The sequence below is a fragment of the Manis javanica genome, chromosome 15, assembly GCF_040802235.1.
Source record: "Manis javanica isolate MJ-LG chromosome 15, MJ_LKY, whole genome shotgun sequence".
Taxonomy (NCBI): Eukaryota; Metazoa; Chordata; class Mammalia; order Pholidota; family Manidae; genus Manis; species Manis javanica.
In genome coordinates, this window is record NC_133170.1 from 3930813 (window position 1) to 3952452 (window position 21640).

Sequence of the window (21640 nt, forward strand, 5' to 3'; positions counted from 1 at the left end):
AACCCCGCTGCCTCATGGAAAAACAGTTTACACGGACGGGTCTAAGACAGGCACAGGTGCCTATGTCCATGATGGCAAAGTTGTGACAAAAGGCTACACGCCTGACACTCCACAAATAGTGGAATGTCGCATAGTCTTAGAGGTCCTACAAATCTTTCCTGAACCTTTAAATATTGTGTCTGACTCCTGTTATGTAGTTAATGCAGTCAAATCTCTAGAAGTGGCCGGGCTAATCAAAGCGTCCAGCCCAGTAGCCACTTTGTTCAAACAGATACAATCAGCACTACTTCATAGGCAATCTCCTTTGTATATAACTCATATCAGAGCACATTCAGGCCTTCCCGGGCCTATGACCCAAGGCAACCACCTGGCAGACCTCGCAACCAGAAATATAGCTTTTCCCCTGCTAGACCCTATCACCACAGCTTCAAAATTCCATACACAATTTCATGTCACTGCCGAAACACTGCGCAAGCGGTTTAGCATAACCAGGGCCGAAGCTAGGAACATTGTCCTTAGCTGCCAACATTGCTGCAGCTTCCTTCCCACACCTCATGTTGGGATCAACCCCAGAGGTATTAGGCCTTTACAAGTTTGGCAAATGGATGTGACGCATATTTCGTCTTTTGGGAAACTGAAATATGTACATGTATCCGTGGATACTTGTTTAGGAGTCATCTTTGCCTCCCCATTGTCAGGAGAGAAAGCTTCCCATGTCATCCAGCACTGCCTTGAAGCTTGGAGCGCATGGGGGTTACCACAGATTCTGAAAACAGACAATGGCCCAGCCTATACCTCTACAAAATTTGCTCAATTTTGTCATCACATGGGGATAAAACATATCACTGGCCTTCCCTACAACCCACAGGGTCAAGGGATTGTGGAACGCGCGAACCGCACGCTCAAATCCTATTTACTTAAACAAAAAGGGGGAATTGAAGATATACCCCCCACACCAAAAACTGCCATAGCCCTAGCACTTTTCACTATAAATTTTTTGAATCTGGATGCTCAAAGCCATACAGCAGCGGATCGCCATAATCAGTGGCCAAAAGACCCACAAGAACTAGTAAAATGGAAGGACGTGTTATCTAACCAATGGAAGGGCCCGGATCCAATCATAATCAGATCCAGGGGAGCTGTGTGTGTTTTCCCCCAGGGTGAAGAAAATCCCTTCTGGATCCCGGAGCGCCTAACGAGGAAAGTCCTAAACAAAGGAGATGACTTCGCTGTACCTCCTGACCCTGCTCCTGACACTGGAGACCCCGACTCAGGGAGTATTGAGATGGGGAATCCTGTCTGCCTTTCCTAAGCCTATGCCTGTCCGTTTCAATGCAGCCGTTTTTCCGCGCTTTTTCACTACCAATACTAGTATGAACTTGCCCTACTTAGTTAAAGACACCCTAGTAGCTCCCCTGGGAGAAAACCGATCCTTCGTAACTAATGGGTCATTATGCTTCACCACTCAGAATCTAGCTGGCTGTATCTCCCTGAAACGGAGGAAATACGGATGGTTCAGTGACATAATTCTAGAGGCCAGTAGCCTCCCCGTTATGTCAGCTAAATTTGAAGGGCCTAATAAGGAAGGGAGCCCGTCCTATAAGAACATGACTATCCACCAGATGGTTCTCTGGATCAATGGCACATTTGTACACTCTCCCAGGAACAATTCCACCGACAGGCCTCGTCAACCCAAATATGCCTCCCATTGTGTGGGCGACTATGAGGGAGAGCTGTGGCCCTGGACTGACTGTCAGTCAACTGTAGTAACATGGGCAACTGAGAGGCAGGAGTTTACCATCTCCCCAGATATGGAGGGACGGCCAGCCAATGAGGCTTGGTGGCCAGTAAAGGTGCTCGAAGGCGAGTTTCGTCAGCAGCTGAGCATGAACCCCTTCCATAAATGGATGCTGTGTGGAGTCAATGGCTCGTGTACCGACCTCTCCCCCTTTTCCGCCCTCCAGGGTGGGGGAATCGGTGTAAAAAATATCACCTTTTGGTGCGAGAATAACCACATGCGCGCACACTGGAACATGATCATGACCCATAACAACGAGAACTACACGTGTTCAGCAAAATCAGGTCCAGAGTCACCTAATTCCCTTTTTCCACCTTCTCCAGTATGCGTATACCCCCCATTTCTGTTTATCTTATCCAATAGTAGCTTTGACTCCTGCTCCAATGAAACCTGCTTTCTGTCTCAGTGTTGGGATGCGCGTAACTTTACCAATGCTTTGGTAGTCCGCATCCCCCGTTGGGTCCCTGTTCCCGTAGACGCCCCTAACACCATGACTCTGTTTCGAGAAAGGCGCGATTTCGGTGTTACAGCCGCCATAGTGCTCCTGATCTCCGCGACCGCGGTCGCAGCCACCGCCACTGGTATAGCTTTAGACACCTCCATCAAATCGGCTACAGAGCTCAATAACCTTGCAGCCTCAGTAGCTTCTGCCCTGGACCAACAGTCCACACTTGATGGCAAACTGAAAGGAGGAATAATGATCCTCAATCAACGCATAGATCTCGTGGAGGAACAAATGGAGGTGCTCTGGCAAATGGCCCAATTGGGATGTGAGCGGAAATATCGTGCCCTCTGCATCACTAGCATTCAATATAAAAATTTTACACGGGCAGCTAATCTGTCACGAGACCTGTCCCAGTATCTTTCAGGAAACTGGTCCCAAGACTTCGATGGGACACTAGAAGAGCTGCGGCGAGAAATTATCCACATCAACTCCACCCGTCTAGATATCTCCGTAGCGGAAGGACTCTCTTCCTGGTTCCTCAGAGCTCTCTCCCACGTCAAGGAGTGGGCGGGCATGGCTGGGATGGGCGTGTTCCTGCTTGGAGGTCTCATGCTCTTACTCTGGTTGTTATGCAGACTCCGCAACCAACATAAGCAGGACAAAGTGATCCTTGCTCAAGCCCTAATGGCGATAGACGTTGGCGCCTCTCCCCAAGTGTGGCTCAACATGCTTAAGAAGGAAGCTCAGCTTTAGCTTGAGGTAGCTCTTGCACCCTGAGCCCATGTGGCACTGCACCAGGCCCGAGTACCTCAATGCTTAATCACAGCTTTCTTTAAGAAGCTCATGGTGCAAGAGGGTTGAGAAAAAGGGTCCAAACCCTTTGTACCAAGCGGTCCCAACGCCAGCCAGAGGATGCGAGGCAAAGCACTGCAAGAGGTCTTGGACCCCTCTGAGAGGCATGCCTGACTGCATAGGGGTAGATGCCCAGAACCCCTCTCCAAAAAGGGGGCATCAGGAAGTATGATGGAGGTCAGGCCTCTGTCTCCGCCTCTGCTGGCAAGTTCCGCCTTGAGCTTCTGTTAGACAAAAAAGGGGGAGATGTTGGCAGCCGCGCTCAGAAAATAGCGCCCCATGCAGGGCAGCCGGAAGGCCCCGAACTTCCTAATGACAAATCATCCCACACCACTAAACTACATGCTAATTGCGCCTTGGCATAAGGACCAATGAGACCCACCAAATGGTTATGCTAATAAGGCATATGGAGCCGCACCAACCAGGTCAGAGCATGAGAACTATATAAGCAAGCCTCTCCTTCCCCCCTGGGTCCTGCCCAACTCATTTGTTTCACAAAGAGCTGAAGAATAAAGCTTTCTGCAGAAGAATCCTGCTGTTGTTGCATGCTGTTCTTGCCGGCGAGGACAGGGCACGCGACAACACACCAGAAAACCGACTGACAAAATCCATCCAACTTACTCAGATTTCGCTAGTTTTCCATGCCTTTATTCCTGTATCAGTGTTTGTTTAGCTCTAAGCCACTTCCGGTCTTCTCACATGTGTGGGTTTCGGGACCACCACCACAGTCACGATTTCCTCATAAGGGTCCCTGTGGTCCCTGTCGTGGTTCCAGCTTCTTTCCCTTCCTCATCCTCCCTAACCCACATCTAACATCCACTCATCTATTCTCCATCTCTGTGATTCTGTCATTTCAACAACGCTACATAAATGGGATCATACAGTATGCATGATTTGGCTTTTGAGATTGGCTTTTTACACTCAGAATAATTCCCTTTGGAACTATCCAAGTTGTGTGTATCAGTAGGTCATTCTTTCATTGCCGAGTACACAGTATTCCACAGTACTGCTATGCATGCCACAGTTTGTTTAACCAGTCACCTGTTAAAGAGTACATGGGTAGTTTCCAGTTGGGACTACTGTGAATGAAGCTGCTATGAACAGTAGTGTATATATTTCTATGTGATCTAAGTTTTTATGTCTCTGAGATAAGCGCCTAAGAGTGCAACTCCTGGGTCATTTAAGCACATGTTTAGAAACTGCCATACTCTTTCCCAGAGGGGCTGTGCCGTTCTACATGTTCACCAGCGATGTGTGAGTAACCCAGTTTCTCAGCATCATTTTTTCTTTTTAAAATTTAGCCATTTGGATAGGCATTTAGTCATTTATCACTGTGGTTTTAAATGTGCATTTTCCGAATGGCTAATGATGTCGGACATCTTCCATATGCTTATCTGCCATTGATACATGAAACATCTGTTCATGTATTTTGCCTGTTTCATTTTGAGTTATTTTAGTTTTGAGTTTTGAGAGTTCTTTGTATATTCTACATACAAATCTTCTGCTCAGTGTGTGGTTTGCAAGTATCTCCTCCCAGTCTGTAGCTCACAGACACTTCCACAAAGCAGAAGCTTTTAATTTCATGAGGTCCAGTTTACTCTTTTTTTCCTTTTATGCACTTGGCTTTGGTGTCAAGTCTAAGAGCTCTTCACTTGCCCCCAGGTGCTGAGGATTTTCACCTATATTATTTTGCTAAAAGTTTCATAGTTCTACATTTTACACATAAGTCCATGATCCATTTTGAGTTCATTTTGTTTAAGGTTTGAGATTTAGGTCAAGGTTTTTTGTTTGCTCTTCTAACCTATGAAAGCCCAATTTTTCTAGCAACAATATATTGAACAGGCCACCCTTGTCCACTGAATTACTCTTGCACCTTTGTTGGAAGTTGGTTGAGCGTGTCTGCATGGGTCAGTTTCTGCACCCAGTGCTGACACACCGTGGCTCACCAGGCAGCTCTTTTATCTGGTTTTGCTAAGTCTACCCAAGACCTACTGATTCAGAAACTTCCAAGAGGGAGCTTAGAATTGTGTATTTTAAATTAATCAGAGTGGCAAATCTGACGTACAGCCACTCTGGGGAACTCTAAGTTGTACGAAGATTTTTTATAGGTCTTTGACGAGAAGGCTGGTGGTGAGGAAGTGGAGGATAGCAGGTGACTCTGTGCCTCTATTTTATTAAATTAAATGTATTAAGAAATACTTAACATTTAGGAAAAGTTGTAAGAAATGGCCACCCATGTACTTACCACTTGGCTTAAGAACTAAAACACTACGTACACAGATGTGGCCTCCTGCGGGTCCCTCCCTCCTTCGTCACACCCTCCTCTCCTGTCTGCAGCCCCAGAGGTAACCATGCTTCTATATTTTATGATTATCATTTTCATGCATTCTCTACACCTGACCATATAAGATATGCATACTCACACATACATGCACATACCTATGATAGGGAGATATGTCTGGTTTGTTATTTTAATACAGATTTGAAGTAAAAACAACTACCAACTTGATCAGAAGGCAACTCGTCATTCTTATCAGTCCTCAAACCCAGGCTGCAGCGCATTCTGAAATCGAGTCCAGCTCCGTTTGCTTTGATTTATCCATACGGTTACTGGTTCCTTTGTTCACCATGCTTTTTGACATCTCAGAATTTTATTCTGGGATTATTTTCCTTCTTCCTGAATTTTACCCATTAGATGTTCCTTTGGGCCTTAGGGTCTTTAGGGGATGAACTCTGCTGCTGTTTGTCTGAATGTAGCTTTAGTGTTCTGCATTATGAATGATAATTTGCCTGGACATACCTTTTCAGTGACAGTTATTTTCCTTTCAGCACACGGAAGGCCTTACTCCATGGTTGAATTCGTTATCTACTCCTGCATAACACATTTCCCCCAAAACTCAGTGGCTCACAGCAACAATAACCATGATCATCTCTCACTCTTGCTGTGGATTAAGAATTCTTGGGCTGCTTAGCTGATTCTTAATGAGGGTCTCTCATGAAGTTCTAATCAAGACGTTGGCTGAGGCGACAGTCACCTGAAAGCATTCCTGGCAGATCCGCTGCAGAAGGGGGGACCTGCTCTCCGTGTGGCCCACTCAGATGACGGGAAATCAGGGCTGGTTCTCAGGAGACTCATGTCGTCCTCGCGCAGGCTTCTCTGCAAGACTGCTCAAACATCCTCATGACGTGGCAACTGGCACCCTCCGGACTGAGAGTTTCAAAAACCGGGGCAGAAGCAGTCATGCGATTGATGCCATTTTCTTCAGCACTGCCACTTCCACTGGCATAGAGCAACTCTCAGCGTGAGAGGGATCACACACCAGAGAGAGCGCCATCCCCCGGAGCCATCTTGGCACCTCCTGTCCCCGGGACCTGGTGACTCTTATTGTTGGTGCTGAGTAGTCCACTGTCAGTATATTGCTTTGTTTTATAAAAATATACTTTTTTTTTTGCTCTTGAGGCTCTTATAATCTTCTAATTGTCTTGAAAGTTCTGCAATTTTACTTTTTATTTTTTCTTGTGTTTCATTGTGATTCAAGTCATGTTTGTTACGAATTCCCCCAAATTTATAGTCATTATCTTTTAGAAAATGTTTTCTCTCCTGCTATCTCTAGTATTTCTTCTGGCAGTTCAATTTGACAAATACTGCTTTCTCATTATATCCTGAATGTCATAACCTCTTTTTCATAATTTGTCTTTGTTTCTCTGGGCTGAAACATAGTTATTTCCTCATATCTTTTAGGTCCCTAGTCCTTTTCTATCCTAACTGCTTTTTAACAACCCATTATTTTATTTTTTATTTTCAGTAATTACATTGATCACTTATGGGTATTATTTTCCAGCCCAACTGCCTCACTTTTATAGTATTTTGTTTCTAATTCATTCTTACCATTTCCTCTCTTAATCATGTAAAGATTTTGGCAGGATTATCCTTATCCTTATTCTGATTATTTAGAGTATGTCAGGTACTGTGAACTCTGATTCTATTGACTTGCTTTTTTCCTTCCCCTAATTCTCTCATTGTGGCTTGTTTGGCATTTTTTGCACAATTTCTTATTTAATTTATCTAAATTTGTTGGAATCCTGAGAGGTTTGAAGTCTATTTCAGAGAATAAGGTCTTTTGCCTTTGCCAAGGCTGTGAGGAAGAATATTTACTGATTTACCTAAAATTTCTGCTGTTTTTAGTGTGAGAGTTTTTAGAACATTGAATGAGCATATTTCCAGAGAATAAACAATTTTGATTTCTTCCAATAAATGTAGCTTGAATTCTAAATATTGGGCTTTGAAGACAATATTGTTTGAATAAAGGTTACTTTTGTAAAAATAATCTCTCTACTATAGAAAGACTACCAGAAATATTCCCAAACTGAAAGGACAGAAGTAATACAGAAGGCAGCCTTGGAAATCATGGCCAATGTGAAAATGACATAGCCAGTATGACCCCATATTTGGAATTGTTTGTATAGCTGGAGGAACAGACAATGTCTGTAATTTTTATGGTCTTTTTTTCTTGAGCATATGTGGACTCAATTAGTGGGTAAATAAATGGAAGTACAATAGCTTTTTATGAGTAAACATTAATAGCTGCTAAAAAAGACAATGGCTAATATCTGATTATTGGGCCATTTTCTATAAACTGTTTTTTGATTAACAGCAATAATTGCTGTCTTCCTTTTCAGTCCTATTTATTAAACAGATAAAAGAGGAAGTGAGTTTTCTCTGGGCAAAAAGCCCCATGAAATCAGAACCAATGTTATATTCCTTTGGCTAAATTGTTCCTATGTTTAATTTCAGTTTTATATTTAGAAGCATTCAGATTTAAGTAACTCACTGCCTCCATTTATAACTCATTTTAAAGCAATAATGGAAAGCATAAGCCTAAAATACATTTTTCTCTCTTACTCAAATTACATCAAGATTTGTACACACACCCACACTCACCCATCTATGATTACAAAGACACACAGACACACAGGATAATTTTCATTATGTATTCATTTTCCTCACAGTAACTTAGGCTAAAAGAAATCCATGTTGTCTAAGTTATATCTGAATATGTCTACTTTCATTTCAGCCTTCTAGTAGGGCTTAATAGTTGATGCACTAAACTAGTTTTATTGCCAAAGAAATTCCTCAGCGATCATCAGAGGAAATTACTTTCCCTCTAATCTGTTCACTGTTCCTCTCATAGCACTAATTTCAGAATCTGCAGTTCAGATAACTGATACCTGGTTATGAATTAGAATTAGTTCATCTCAAATATGGTAAATTCTTAGAGATATCTAAAATCTGATAGATAACATGTAAAATATGCTTTGAGACATATTCTTGAAAGGTTAAGTAAAAATTGAATTTTTCAAAAGCAATTCAAAATCTAAATATGCTATTACACCTCACTGCATGAAAGTTATTATCTTTTTTATTAGCATGAAGTAAATAATCATCCTTTAGTTTCTCTTTTCAAAGAGTCTTGATCTAAATGGGGTGGAGGAAATAATAATAGATTACGTTTCTTGGTCTTTTAGACAAAAATGTCCTTTTGGGCCATTGCTAGCTATGTCAATCTGATGAAAATTATAAATACTCTCCTCAGGAAAATGCACATATACATGGAATTTTATATATGATATCAGAAGTCCTGTCCATGGACTCCAGGTTTGATTTCTTGGTCTAGATGGGAAAACATAATTAAGTAGATAAATGGACCAATATACTACTACTTAAGACATATTATGTCTTGTTATATATTATTCATCATTACTCTAAGAAATAAAAGAAGGCTGCTGAAGTTTATATCCCATGATTTAAATACAAAATGATGGTCTACTTTATATATATTTTTTGACACAAGCTGTGCAGAAATGCATTTGGCTTTCTGAATTGCAGATTTCTCTTGATATAAAGTAATATAGTTTATAATATTAGATATAAAGTTTAGATCATGGTTATGATGTGCAGATTTTTAATGGTGCTAAGCAATACTTTTCATCTATGTGTATAGGTTTTTTTTAAAGATCTTACTGTAGTGCAGGAACTTAAAATGTTGTATCATATTTCTACTGAGGGCATTTGCCAAGTTCCATTGCTTTAAGATATTATTAATCAACTTTAGAAAAAAAATCATTCATATTTCCACATGATACTTGCTATGTCTTCTTTTTATTGTTTTTACCTCCATACAAAACATACCTGATGATTCTTACTTATATGTGTGGATAATTAATATTCTTTGATTATATGTATAAAAACTTCCTCTCCCCCTGAAGACTGGGCGTTTCCCATAATGTAATTATAATATATGAAGACACTGATGTACTGGCAATGTAACATTACCCCTATTGTGATCTTAGTGCTAATTCTTTTAATATGAAAATAATTTCAATTGACAGCTAGTGGCCTGATTAGAAAGAACAGTGAACTAGTCCCTCTTCTGGGAAACTCTCAAAGACAACAGATGTCCCAGATGACAAAATACTCTTAGTGGAAATACTGAACGTAAATGACCTTCTTTGGTTTCGTACATTGTAGCCTTGGGGATTTATTAATTTTTAATAAAGGATATGTGGAATGGATGTCTAATTTCTTTTGGGTAAAGAAACTCCAGCTAGACTTCAGTTACTTTGTTGGAGAATATATTCAACTGGAATGAAAGGCTTTTCAGCATTTTCCCAGTGTGACAGGGGGACTCCATATTACCAACGCTCTGGAGGGAACCACAGGAGGTATGAGAGTCAGTGAGATTATGTGGCTCTGAATCCAGAAGGTATGAAGAAAAAACCACAGATATCTCATTTACAAATTATTTGTCTGACTGTGCAAAAACTGACTGAAAAATATATGCAATAAATAACAGTCAATGAATATTGCTAGTAGGTGAAATATGAAAAGCTAATAATTTTAACATGACACAAAGAGATAAATGTGAAACTGTGAAATGGATTCTGCAGCTTGCTAAATATTAATAAAAAATGCATATGTGACTTTCACCATTTAGTAGAGAAGATAACTCATATGCACAGATTGCTATAAAATACATTAGAGAAAGTAGTAACTTATGAAAGTTTAGAAGATAGGGGCTCACATTTGAGACATCAGACTCACTAATTTGGTCATACTTGAGCCAAGCTTTGAAGGATGGATCGCTTGGGCAACAATGAGAACAGGACATGGAAGGAATCCTCTGAACCAGAGAACAGAGGTAGAAATCCTAGGGTATTTTTGTGGACAAGTTGGACAGTGGGGCTGGTTACCAGGAATGGTGAGAGTTAACGGTAATTAAGCAGGCTGAGGTCAAAGCGTGGAACTTTCTGGGTACTTAAAAGGAATGCTCTTTATTCTCCAGGCAGTGACTGAGAGCCAATGAATGCTTTTAAATAGAGTATGGCACGTTCTGAGCTGGCCTCACAGGCTACACAGCAGAGGCCAGTAGCAAAGAGGGATATCCCACCCCTTTCAATAACAAATATCCTCGCACATCCTTGGTTATTTATATGAACAAAAGTACTAGTCTGAAACCAGCAGCAAATAGAAAAGTGATACATGTATCGATTAACTATTTTATTCTAAGGTGACAGTGATAAATGTGTATCACTTGAGGCTATAGTAAATGGTACCAATGTATTTTTTTTTGTAAAAAATAACAAGGGAACAACACGATACTCTGGAACTGAGATCTTCTGATGAGCCCTAAGTTTAAAAGCACAAACACTGAGCTGCAGGTACGCAGTGTAAGTTTCTAGAAAATGCGTCGTTAGTAAAACAAACAAAATCAGTGTTGTTGACTATCTGTCTGGCATAAATCACTCTGAGGGAAGGGTGAGAAGCTGTTCTCGAGGATCAAAATTCTAAATATGTAAGAATTCATACCAGAGTTACCAGAAGATTATACATGTTTATGCAAGTCAAATACCTTTGGTTTTGTGATTTAAAATGTTGGAACTCTTACCTCGCACAACAAGGTCAGCTGAGGCTGAGGAATTATCCACAATTGTCTGAGCAGTGCACGTGTACCTCCCAGCATGTTTCAGCTGGGCATTTCGGATGAGCAGTTCCCCATTGGAATCCAGCTGTTAGCAAAAACAGCAGTCATTCACGTCAGTACATCTTCTTGCCAATTACACTGTATTTAGGACACAAGACGTACAAAGTGAACACGACTAAGAGGCACCTGTTCTAGATAGTCTGATGGGGCCTTGTTCAGGTTGTCTCGACTCTGGGCTTCAGTCTCATAAGGGAAAAATAAAGTGAATGAATTACTTAAGGAGCTTTTTAGTCATCTAGTATCTTAACATTCCATTATTTGTCTTTTCTCAGCCACCCTAGATTCAAGGCATGGATCTATGTCATCGAAATCTTTTAAGGAGAAATTGTTAAGGTTTAAAAATCTTAATTCTAAATGTCTGCGGATCAATAAATGATGTATGTCTAGGAAGAATTACTTAATTTGGCTTTGCAGAGCTGATCTAGTTGACTAATTTTAATTTTGTACCAGTTGCTTTTATTATAAATGTACTGAAAGTGTGCAGAAACTGTTGAAATGAACAGTTCTACTAACATGTTCTGTTTTGGCCAAGATACAAACTCCACGTGGGCAAGGAGTTTGGTTTTGTTTACTGCTCTATTCCCTCTACTTATAAGAATGGTCAGCATATATTTTTTGAAGGAGGCTTGAGGGGGGCTTGTGAATGCCACAGCCTCTAATGCAGCTCCTAACAATGGCTGACATTCATTGGATGCCTACTCACTCGTATGAGCCGTGGGGCTATGCAAGGATATACTCTCCCTCGATTCTCTTGTGAAAACAGTCCTAGGAGATAGGCCCTATTATGCCCACCTTATTAAAGGTAAAAGTGAGACTTAGACTGTCCAAGTAATTTAACTAAGGTTGCTCAGCTTGTCCGGTGGGGCAGCATGCTAAAGTCCAATTCGTGATCTCCAAACTACAGTTGACCCCTGAACCACAGGGGTTTGAACTGTGCATGTCCACTTACACACAGATGTTTTTTCAATACATATATTGCAGAAATTTTTTGGACATCTGCACCATTTGAAAAAACATTTTTTTTAATCTCTAGCTTACTTTATTGTTAACAATACATTATATAATACATGTAACATACAAAATATGTAGTGATTGTTTATCAGTAAGGCATCCAGACAACAGTAGGCATTTAACAGTTAAGTTTTTGGGGAGTCAAAAATTTTACAGGGATTTTTGACTGCATAGGGGGAGTTGGCATTCCTAATTCCCATGTTATTCAAGAGTCAATTTACTCCTCTTGAGAGAAAAATTTGGAAAACTCAATTTTTTAAACAGATAATTTTTTTTTCTGAGAATCAAAAATATTGATTTACTGCTCCAATTACAGATATCCAGATATATTAAGGGATGAAAAATTACTGGTTAGGTTAATATTTTACATAATAGGCAAGGTTATTGTTTACATGATATTATAGACCTGAAAATGTCTTAATTTTGATTTTTGTAATGACTGTATGTGGAATGAATGTCCTGCTTCACCAGAGGTTGTGCCAGTGGCCCTTTTACATATGAAATTCCCTGCGGATCCTGGAAAGCGCTTGGATTTTCAATTCTTGCTTGACTAACAACGTTAAGAATACAAGCACATCTTGGAAATACCGTGGCTTCGGCTCCAGCCCACCACAATAAAGTGAGTATTGCAATTAGGTGAGCTAAATGAATTTATTTCCGAGTGCATATAAAAATTATGTTTACACTATCCTGTAGTCTTATTAAGTGTACAATAGTATTACATCTAAAAACAATATACATATCTTAATTTTAAAATACTTCATTGCTAAGAAATGCTGATCATCATCCGAGCTTTCAGGACGTCTTTACTTTTGCTGGGAGACAGCCTTGTTTTAGTGGTGACGGCTGCTGACTGGTCAGGGTGGTGGCTGTTGAAGGCTGGGTGGCTGTGACAATTTCTTTAAAATAAGACAACAGGGAAGTTTGCCAAACTGACTGACTCTTCATGAATGATTTCTCTGGAGCATGGGATGCTGTTTGATGACATTTTACCCAGAGCAGAAATTATTTCAGAAGTAGAATCATTCCTCTCAAACCCTGCCTCTGCTTAATCAGCTAAGTTTATGTCATATTCTAAATCCTTTGTGGTCATTTCAACAGTGTTTACAGCATGAAGACCCGGAGTAGATTCCACCTTGGGGGCCACTTTCTTTGCTCACCCCTAAGAAGCAGCTCCTCTTCTGTTCAAGTTTTATCCAGAGACGCAGCAATTCAGTCACATCTTCGGGCTCTACTTCTAATTCTAGTTTCTTGCTGTTTTCACCACTTCTGCAGTTACTTCCTCCACGGAGGTCTTGAACCCCTCAAGGTCATCCATGAGGACTGGAATGAACTCCTTCCCACTCTTCCTGTGAAATCACAAATGTTCTTAATGACCTCTAGATTAGTGAATCCTTTCCAAGTTTTCAATTTACTTCGCCGAGATCCATCAGGAGAATCACTACGGCAAGTCCAGCTTTAAAAAATGTATTTCTTAAATGATAAGACTTGAAAGTCAGAATGCTTGATCCATGGACTGCAGGATGAACGCCGGGTGGCAGACACGAAAACAACATTCATCTCTTAGTCTGTCTCCCTCGGAACCCCTGGATGACCAGGTGCAGTGTCCATGAGCGTCATACTTTGAAGTAGTCTGGAACCGTTTCTGAGCAGTAGGTCTCAACAGCAGGCTTAAAATATCCAGTAAACCATGTTGTAAGCAGGTGACTTGTTGGTATCCAGGCTTTGTTGCCCCACTTACGGAGCACAAGGGGAGAAGATGTAGCATAATTCTTAAGGGCCCTGGGATTTTCAGAATGGTCAGTGAGCACTGGCTTCGACCTAAAGTCACCAGCTGCATTAGCCCCTGACAAGGGAGTCGGCCTGTCCTTGGAAGCTCGGTACTGACTTCTCCTCTCCAACTGTTAAAGCCTTAGATGGCATCTTCTTCCCACAGAAGGCTTTTCTGTTTGCTTTGAAAATCTGTTGTGCGATGTAGCCACCTTCATTAATGATCTCAGCTAGATCTTCTAGACTACTTGCTGCAGCTTCTGCGTTAGCACCCGCTGCTTCGCCTTGCACATATTCTTTTCCTAACAGTCCTGTCGGCCATATTTTTACTAGGGATTCCTGAGTGGCCTTCACTCTCCCAGCATCCTGCCATGTTGCCGGCACCCACCCCACTCCCACCTCTCACTTGTCTTTGCTCTTCTCTCTTCTCCTGGAAAGAAATCATTAGTCTTCTTTCCTCATGTTAAGCTGCTTAATTCTCTGATGGTTGCTTAGATTTTGACAATACCTGTTCTTGCAAACATTACTTTCTCTTTTTAGTGTTTTTCCGTATCTCCTTAATGCATTTTAATCTGCTTCCCTCCCACATCTTCAACTAGTGTTTTTTTTTGGCTTCTAAATCCATTTGAATTTCCCTCCCAAACACTCCAATTTTCCAGTCATCTATGACAACACTTCCCAGAAACTTTGCCGACATTCTCAACCCCTCTCCTTTAGCTCCTTGCAACTCCATCATAAATTCTTGAATGCATTCATTTCTTCTCATCACTATTACTTCTGTCCTGGTCCAAGCTACCAACATCTCTCACTAAACTACTATATCCTATCTGGTCATGATATCCAGCCCATCCCACTCTTTTCCTTCTCCATTTGGTACCCAGAGGGACCTTTTAAACATGCAAAGATACGCAAATCGCCCCTCTCTGAAAAACAAACAAACTGAAACTTATAAAACTTTTCCCCTTCCTGGAATAAAAGCCCTACGTGTTGTGGCGGCCAGCTGGGCTCCATTCTCTAGGTTCTGCTCAGCAGCCCAGCTCCCCTGGTGCCGTCAGCTCACTCACACTCTCCTCTCCAACAGCCCCCTCCCTTTTTAAGACCTTAAATGCATCGTGTCCTCTTCTCCTCTGGTTCTGCCTGATGCTTCCCCTCCTGAAATGTGATCTCCTCACGCCCCACCCCCTTCCCACCTTCACCTAAATAACACTTACCCTGTCCCCACCCATACAGTTCAGGTCATTTCCTCAAGCAAACTGCCATTTTCTCTTGTATTTTCTCATAGCACATTTTGCCTTATGTCATGTCATGTATCTCAATTACAATGAAATATTTGTACAGCTGTATGATTCGAGTTGGTTTCCCTGAAGGACTACAAGTTTTATGCAAGGAGGAAACAAGCCTGCGTGTTCAGCATTGTGTTTCTGTGCTATACATACATGCAGCTGTATGTGCTGTATCCACAACACCAGGAACATAGTAACACTAAACATAAAACACAAAATAACAACTAAATGTTGTTTGAATGAACTACTCAACTTGCTTATGGAGAATTCTGGCATCTGCTCTTAAAGTAATACATGTTCACTTCACATCAGCTATAGGGAGCATGGGGTTATCAAGTTCAGATAGCCCCTGACAGTAGCAGTGTTCCATAAGCAGACACTGACACTTATTTTGGTGTCAAGATGAAATACACATTCTTGCGACCTCCTCACACACCTCTGGTGCCCCAGCCACTGTGAACAAGTTATAGTGCCATGTGTTCGCTTTCCTGCGGACCTTTGCACGTCACTTTCATTGCCTGGATTTCCCCATCCCCTACTCCTAACACTTAGCTAACACAGTCATAGTTTAGAAGGACCTTTCTTTTCTGGATCCAAAGCCTGGGTGAGGGGTCATCTTGGCACGTTTCATTGTAACTGTCCCTTTCCACTGTAGTTGTTTGGCCGTTCATTTATTCTACTAGACTGTAATTCTTTAAGGGAGAGACTTGGTCTTATACAAATTACTTATTATAACTGACATACAGGAAGAATTCAACAAATAAATATTGCATAAATAAATTATTAAATTCCTGTTATCTAAAATGTTTTCATTAAATTCTTTCAGTAATTCTGTATGATTTTTTTTTTCAGGTAAGATAAACAATGATGTTCTAAGATAAATGGCTGAATTGAGAACAACTATTGCTATCCATATACACGATACATCCATTAATTTCAAATTAATGTATTTCAAATTATGTATACACCAATTTCATGAGGAAATATAAGAGTTTTAGGAATAATCTACAAATTTATAGAGAAGAGAATGCAGTTAACATGCAAGAAAATAGACACTTCGAAGTTTTTCAACCACCCGTATGTGCTGTGAGGAATGTGGCCATGCCCCAAGAGAGGTGTGCTCTCTGTCTCAGCTTCTGGAAGTGACCTATAGTGTCTTTCTTTGCCTAGGTATCTTGGGTCATACTGGAGAGTCGAATAATATATCAAGATGGGAGTTAGCTATACCTGTATAGTTTTAGTATGAGCTGCCCATGTCAGAAAGATCAACATTGTGACTTAGGGTAGAGGCTTTGGAGGCTGTGGTATCAGTCATCTAAGAGGCTGTGATGAACTACTGGGGCGTCAATCAATCGTGCCATGTAATTAAGCCCCAATAAAACCCCCGGACACCAAAGCTCCAGCAGCTTCCCTGGATGGCAATACTCTGTGCATACTGCTGCACGCCAAAGCTGACAGAGGGACCTACCCTGACTACAGAGAGACAGTGTATCCAACAATGGATGCTCTGTGAAGGTACTTCTCCTCGGCTCTGCCCTGTGCACTTCCACCCTTGGCCAATGTTAATCTGTGTGTTTTTCCTGTAATAAACTGTAACCATGGGTATAATAGCTTACATGGAGTTGTGTCTCTGCTAGCAAATCAAAACTGAGGGTGGTTTTCACAACCCTTGGAATTTACTGTTTGTTCCAAGAATAAAGACGGTCTTGGGGGCTGTGCCTGACTTTGTTGTTGACCTAACTCCTCACGTGGTACTAAATAGAATTTATCTAAGAGAGGAGGTAAAGAAATACTATTTTATTATTTGTAACTCTATTTTTTAAAAAATTGGAGGTAAGGAGAGAATAAAATTGTGTATATAGGGAAAGCAATAATAAAATTAAATTATCGTAAAGGCTAAATAGGCACATATTTCTGAGTAATTTTCTAGTGAAAAGGAATAAAATAATATAAAGTAATTATAATACAAAATAATTAAACACTATATATTTGTAAAACAGACTGCTTTAATATGCTTTGACACCCCAAACAGCACTGTAATTTGATGCTAAATATTCTAAATGGAAGATATTAAATGAAATCTTTTAAGACTATTATGACATAAAATAATAGTGGTATTTGAGAAAGAACAATGTTTGCCTAAAAATTAAAAGCATTCAGCTCTATTATATTTCATTATGTGAATTCACTACTTTTTTGGTTGCCTTAAATGAAAGGTAATCCTGTTGCTAAACTCCCACTATTTCAATGATTAGACTGGAATTTTAAAATAAATCACTTCAGTTATTTAAAATGTTTTTTACTCAACCTTTACAATAAAAAAAATCAAGGGCAGATAAAAATATAAAAATAAACAAGTTGCAGCACTGTAATTGCCTTTTGTAAGATATTTGTATGCTGTACATCTAATATTCTTTTTCTTTATAAAATTGTTCCTTTTTCTGCCAAAATACTATTTGAAACATGCTGCTGTTACCATATTCATTTATATTATTCTGAGAGGAATAATGTGGTAATGCTTTTTTATACTTTGAGCAGGAAGTGAAAAACACACACTATTTTACCTTAAAATATTATGTTAAATTTACACTTACTGAATCTTCAGAATAAACTCTAAAAACTTTTAATTTAAATACCCTAAAATATTTATGTTAAATGAATTTTAAAAGTCAACTCTGTTTTAAACATTAGGACTCAGGTAGGTAATGAGAGGCTACATGTATTAAGCGATAATAAGAGACTTTATTCTCGTTTGCTCTATATTTGGTGATGGTGTGGCACCGAGATGCCTCAGAAAAAAAGCTAAGGAAAAATATACTATATCATTTCCAATATATTTGTGTATATATAAAAGCTTTCCTGAAATTTTTATAAATGGTACTAGCATTTCCATACCTCAGGGGAAGCTGAGGTTCTCAGTGGTCAGCAGAGTGCTTACATAGCAAGTAAAGATAATGGACCTCAGCACATTCTGGCCACAAATTAGACACGAACGCTCTCTATACTTTCACTAAAAACCACAGCTTGGCTGAATTACGAAACGCTTCCTTTCATCTGAGGAGTGTTGAATCACATGCTGGAAACTGTGACAGCAGACCTCAGCATGTTCCAGAGTGTGCGTGGTTTACCGCTTAGAACTCCCCAAGTATAAATCAAAAGACTCCCAAAATATAAATGCTTGTTCCCTCCTTCCCACTTCCCCAGGAACTCACTCTGCAAAATCATTCCTTCAACATAAATGGGTCTGAATTACTGGGTTGTACTCACAAACTGAATTGATCATAACGAACAAAGAAATATGCTGTATGGTACAAGTCTAGATAAAGCAGAGAGCTAGCTCATGATGGTCATAGGTCAACAAGAACATCTTTGCACCATTGAGGGTTCAGAATGAAGGGACAGACATAGAAGGTTGGAGGAAAGAATATCATTCAAAGAGAATATTCTAGAACCTTATATGCAAAAAATATTAAATATGTATGACACATTATGTCCATGAAAAACAACATTTTTCCTGTTTTCTTTGTGGCTTGTTAGGTTAAAGAAGGAATAACCACAGCAGATGCAAACATGGCCACCACCACCACTAACATGATTAGTAGCAAATATTCCTAAGGGTTTCATAGCTGAACAGGACTATTATATATATTTCACATGTGAACTCTCTCTTACTCTTAACAGTAACTCTGAAGTAGATACTCTTCTGAACGATAGATACTAGATGAGGATGTCATACTGCTGACCTATGGCCACTATACTGGTGCAGCTGATACTACTACTAAAGCTGCTACAACTAGTCTACTATCACTAGCACTTCCTCTACTACGAACTCCTACTAACCACGTATCCCACTTGTTAAATGACTTTCAGATGTCTGGCAATGTGCTACTACTTTATATAAGTTTTCCTGTTTAACTGTTATAATACTCAGGGAGATGCTATGAAGGTTTCCATTTTAGAGATCAGGAATTCGAGATTTTTAAGTTAAGCTGTGGGTGGAAGGCTTAACAGTTAATGTACAGTCCTGGTTTCACCAGGTCGAGGGATTTCTGAACTCGGGTTTTACAGGACAGACAGGGGGATTTAGGTTCACAATTTAGTAGATAAAAGCGGGAACTTTTTCATAGCAGGAGGAATGCAATATATGTTGTTTATTTACTTATAAAATGTCTGACCTATTCAAATGTTCAATTATAAGAAAACACAATAGTCCAATGGCCATCTGTATACCAGCCATTAGATTCATCAGTTGTAAACTTCTCACCATATTTACTTTATCTAATTATCTAGCTAGTTAATTCTATCTTTCTTTTCCTCTATTTTTGAACCCTTAAGAAACAAATTACTAATATCATCATACTTCATTTCTTAAAACATTAGATTATACTTTCAAAAGAGTAAGGTTGTTCTTATGCATAATCACAATTAACACTAATTTCTTAGTATTATCTAGTATTTAGGTTAGTGTTAAGTAATGCATCAACCTCAAGATGGCCTGAACATAAAAAAAATTTCAGTAAGTGACTTTAAAAAACTTTTGAAAATTAAATAACATCATTAGAAACATACAAAATAAATACAAAAGTGGTATTGGATAATTACTAAGAGGTCACGCTATATTTATAGAACCAATGGAAATGTTGAACATTGCCAAATTCAGCTATTTTGATAGTTGAAGAGTCCAATTTTGATCAATTGGACTGTTTAAAGTTAAATCTCCAAAAAAAGGAAGATTTTCTGTGAGGTCTCTGCTAAGTCTTTGGAATGATGGACATAAACATCAAAACCTTGCATTTAGAACCTATGTTTTAGAGTTGAAAGAAAACTTGGATATCATTTAACTCATATGTTTTCAAAAAAGCCCCAGTATCCTTGGGTTCTGCAGATCTTCCAGGACTTGGGAGGAGGAGGGGAGCAGAATGGGGAGCTGTGTGCGGTGGGAGAAGCGAGAGGCCCTGTGGTTACAGGGCTTTGGCGAGGTCATCCCCAACAGGGCACACACACGTGCTCACAATTTCTCCAGTTAGAGCGACCTCACCTTCATTGCTATTTACTGAGGTTCTGATTTAAATTTTCTTTGTGAAAAGGATTCTGCTGCTAAAAGCTTTCTGTGGTTGTGTTTTAAAACATCTGATGTGGCCCAGCTTCCTCCTATGACAGATGAGGGGCTAAGCTCAGGGTGACTGTTTTGCCCAAGTTCACATAGCTTCTCAAAGGCAAAACCAGAACAGAAACTCCAGCTCTGTAGATAATATTTTGTTCTTAAAACCAAACTGGAAGTTAGTTTTGCTTTGGGTTTTTTTTTGAAATATGACAGTTAATAACAAAATAGTCTATTTCTAGTGTAATATAAACAACACATCAAAATCCACAATGTACAATTATAAAATTCCTAAGACACCAAAAATTTATGTTTATTTCCCCCTCTTTTTATTTTAAATCCATCCAGTATTTTGTAAGACTAAAGAGTCAGAATATATACTACTGAGATGCTTAAGTAGGCAAGGAGTTCTACGTAAAACAAATGGGTCATTAGCTCTGGATGACTTGTTAGGGGTTCCCCCAAGTCCGCACAGCTCTGAGGAACACGCCTTGCAGCTACATGTGCCAGTCCCATTCCCTTAGCACTGTCACCGACAAAGGCTTGCTCAGGACTAGCCTATGGGATGCTACGGTGCACAGTGATGCTAGGTGACGGGGCTCCACAGTGCAAGTCTGCTGGTCTACAAGAAGTCACCCCCTAATACAGACACATGTAGTGCCACATGTACCTCCCTCTGTGTTTACTGATGGAAAAAAGCAAACGCAAGAAGACACCAGTTTGGTGTAAGTAAAGGTTTATCAAGGTAGCTAAAGAGAGGTTAGGACAATCATGTGTGGTGAATGAGTGAGGTGTGGCAGGATTCTCTTTCCAATCAATTACTAGTAAGAACAGAGAAAAGATGTGGCTGCAGGCGTTACAAACCTTCAGCTGCAGGCTGAAGGGTTACAAACTAAAGGGTTACAAAATAATATAACTGCTCTGTTTCCAAGACACCAAGCTTAAAACTTCCCCGGGGACGGTCCTTTCTCCTAGTCCATCCTTTTTCAATCTCCCGTGAGCATTCCTCGCTCCTGGCACTACTGACAATCTGGGGGACAGTCCCGAGCACCCAAGGATGCTGAGCAGCACCAATGGGAGACACGCCCAAAACACACAGCCCTCCTCCCACGCCTGCGCAGCTGCAACAGTCAACGCTGTCCCCACATACGGCCAAGTCTCTGCGGAGAAACCTGCTCCCAGCAAAGAATCACGTTTGGGGCTCACCTCACCTCACTGTGCCCGCCTGGTCTTCTGCTCTGCTTTCTGAAGCTCTGATCTGACCCCTGCCCTCTCCTGGACAGGACCAGCCTTCCTTGTCTCGTCTAACTTGCTGCCCATCTGTCTCTCTCTCTCTCT

General features: G+C 40.3%; 1 protein-coding gene across 9 annotated transcripts in view; it reads right to left on the reverse strand.

Moving 5' to 3' along the window:
• The window catches only part of CNTN1 (contactin 1), a 257831-nt gene that overhangs the window by 64301 nt on the left and 171890 nt on the right, over positions 1-21640 (reverse strand). For all 9 annotated transcript variants that reach the window (XM_073222417.1, XM_017677253.3, XM_017677254.3 and 6 more), the window contains one exon: positions 11042-11162. In XM_073222417.1, the coding sequence (XP_073078518.1) occupies positions 11042-11162 (121 nt within the window). The remainder of the gene's footprint in view (positions 1-11041; positions 11163-21640) is intronic.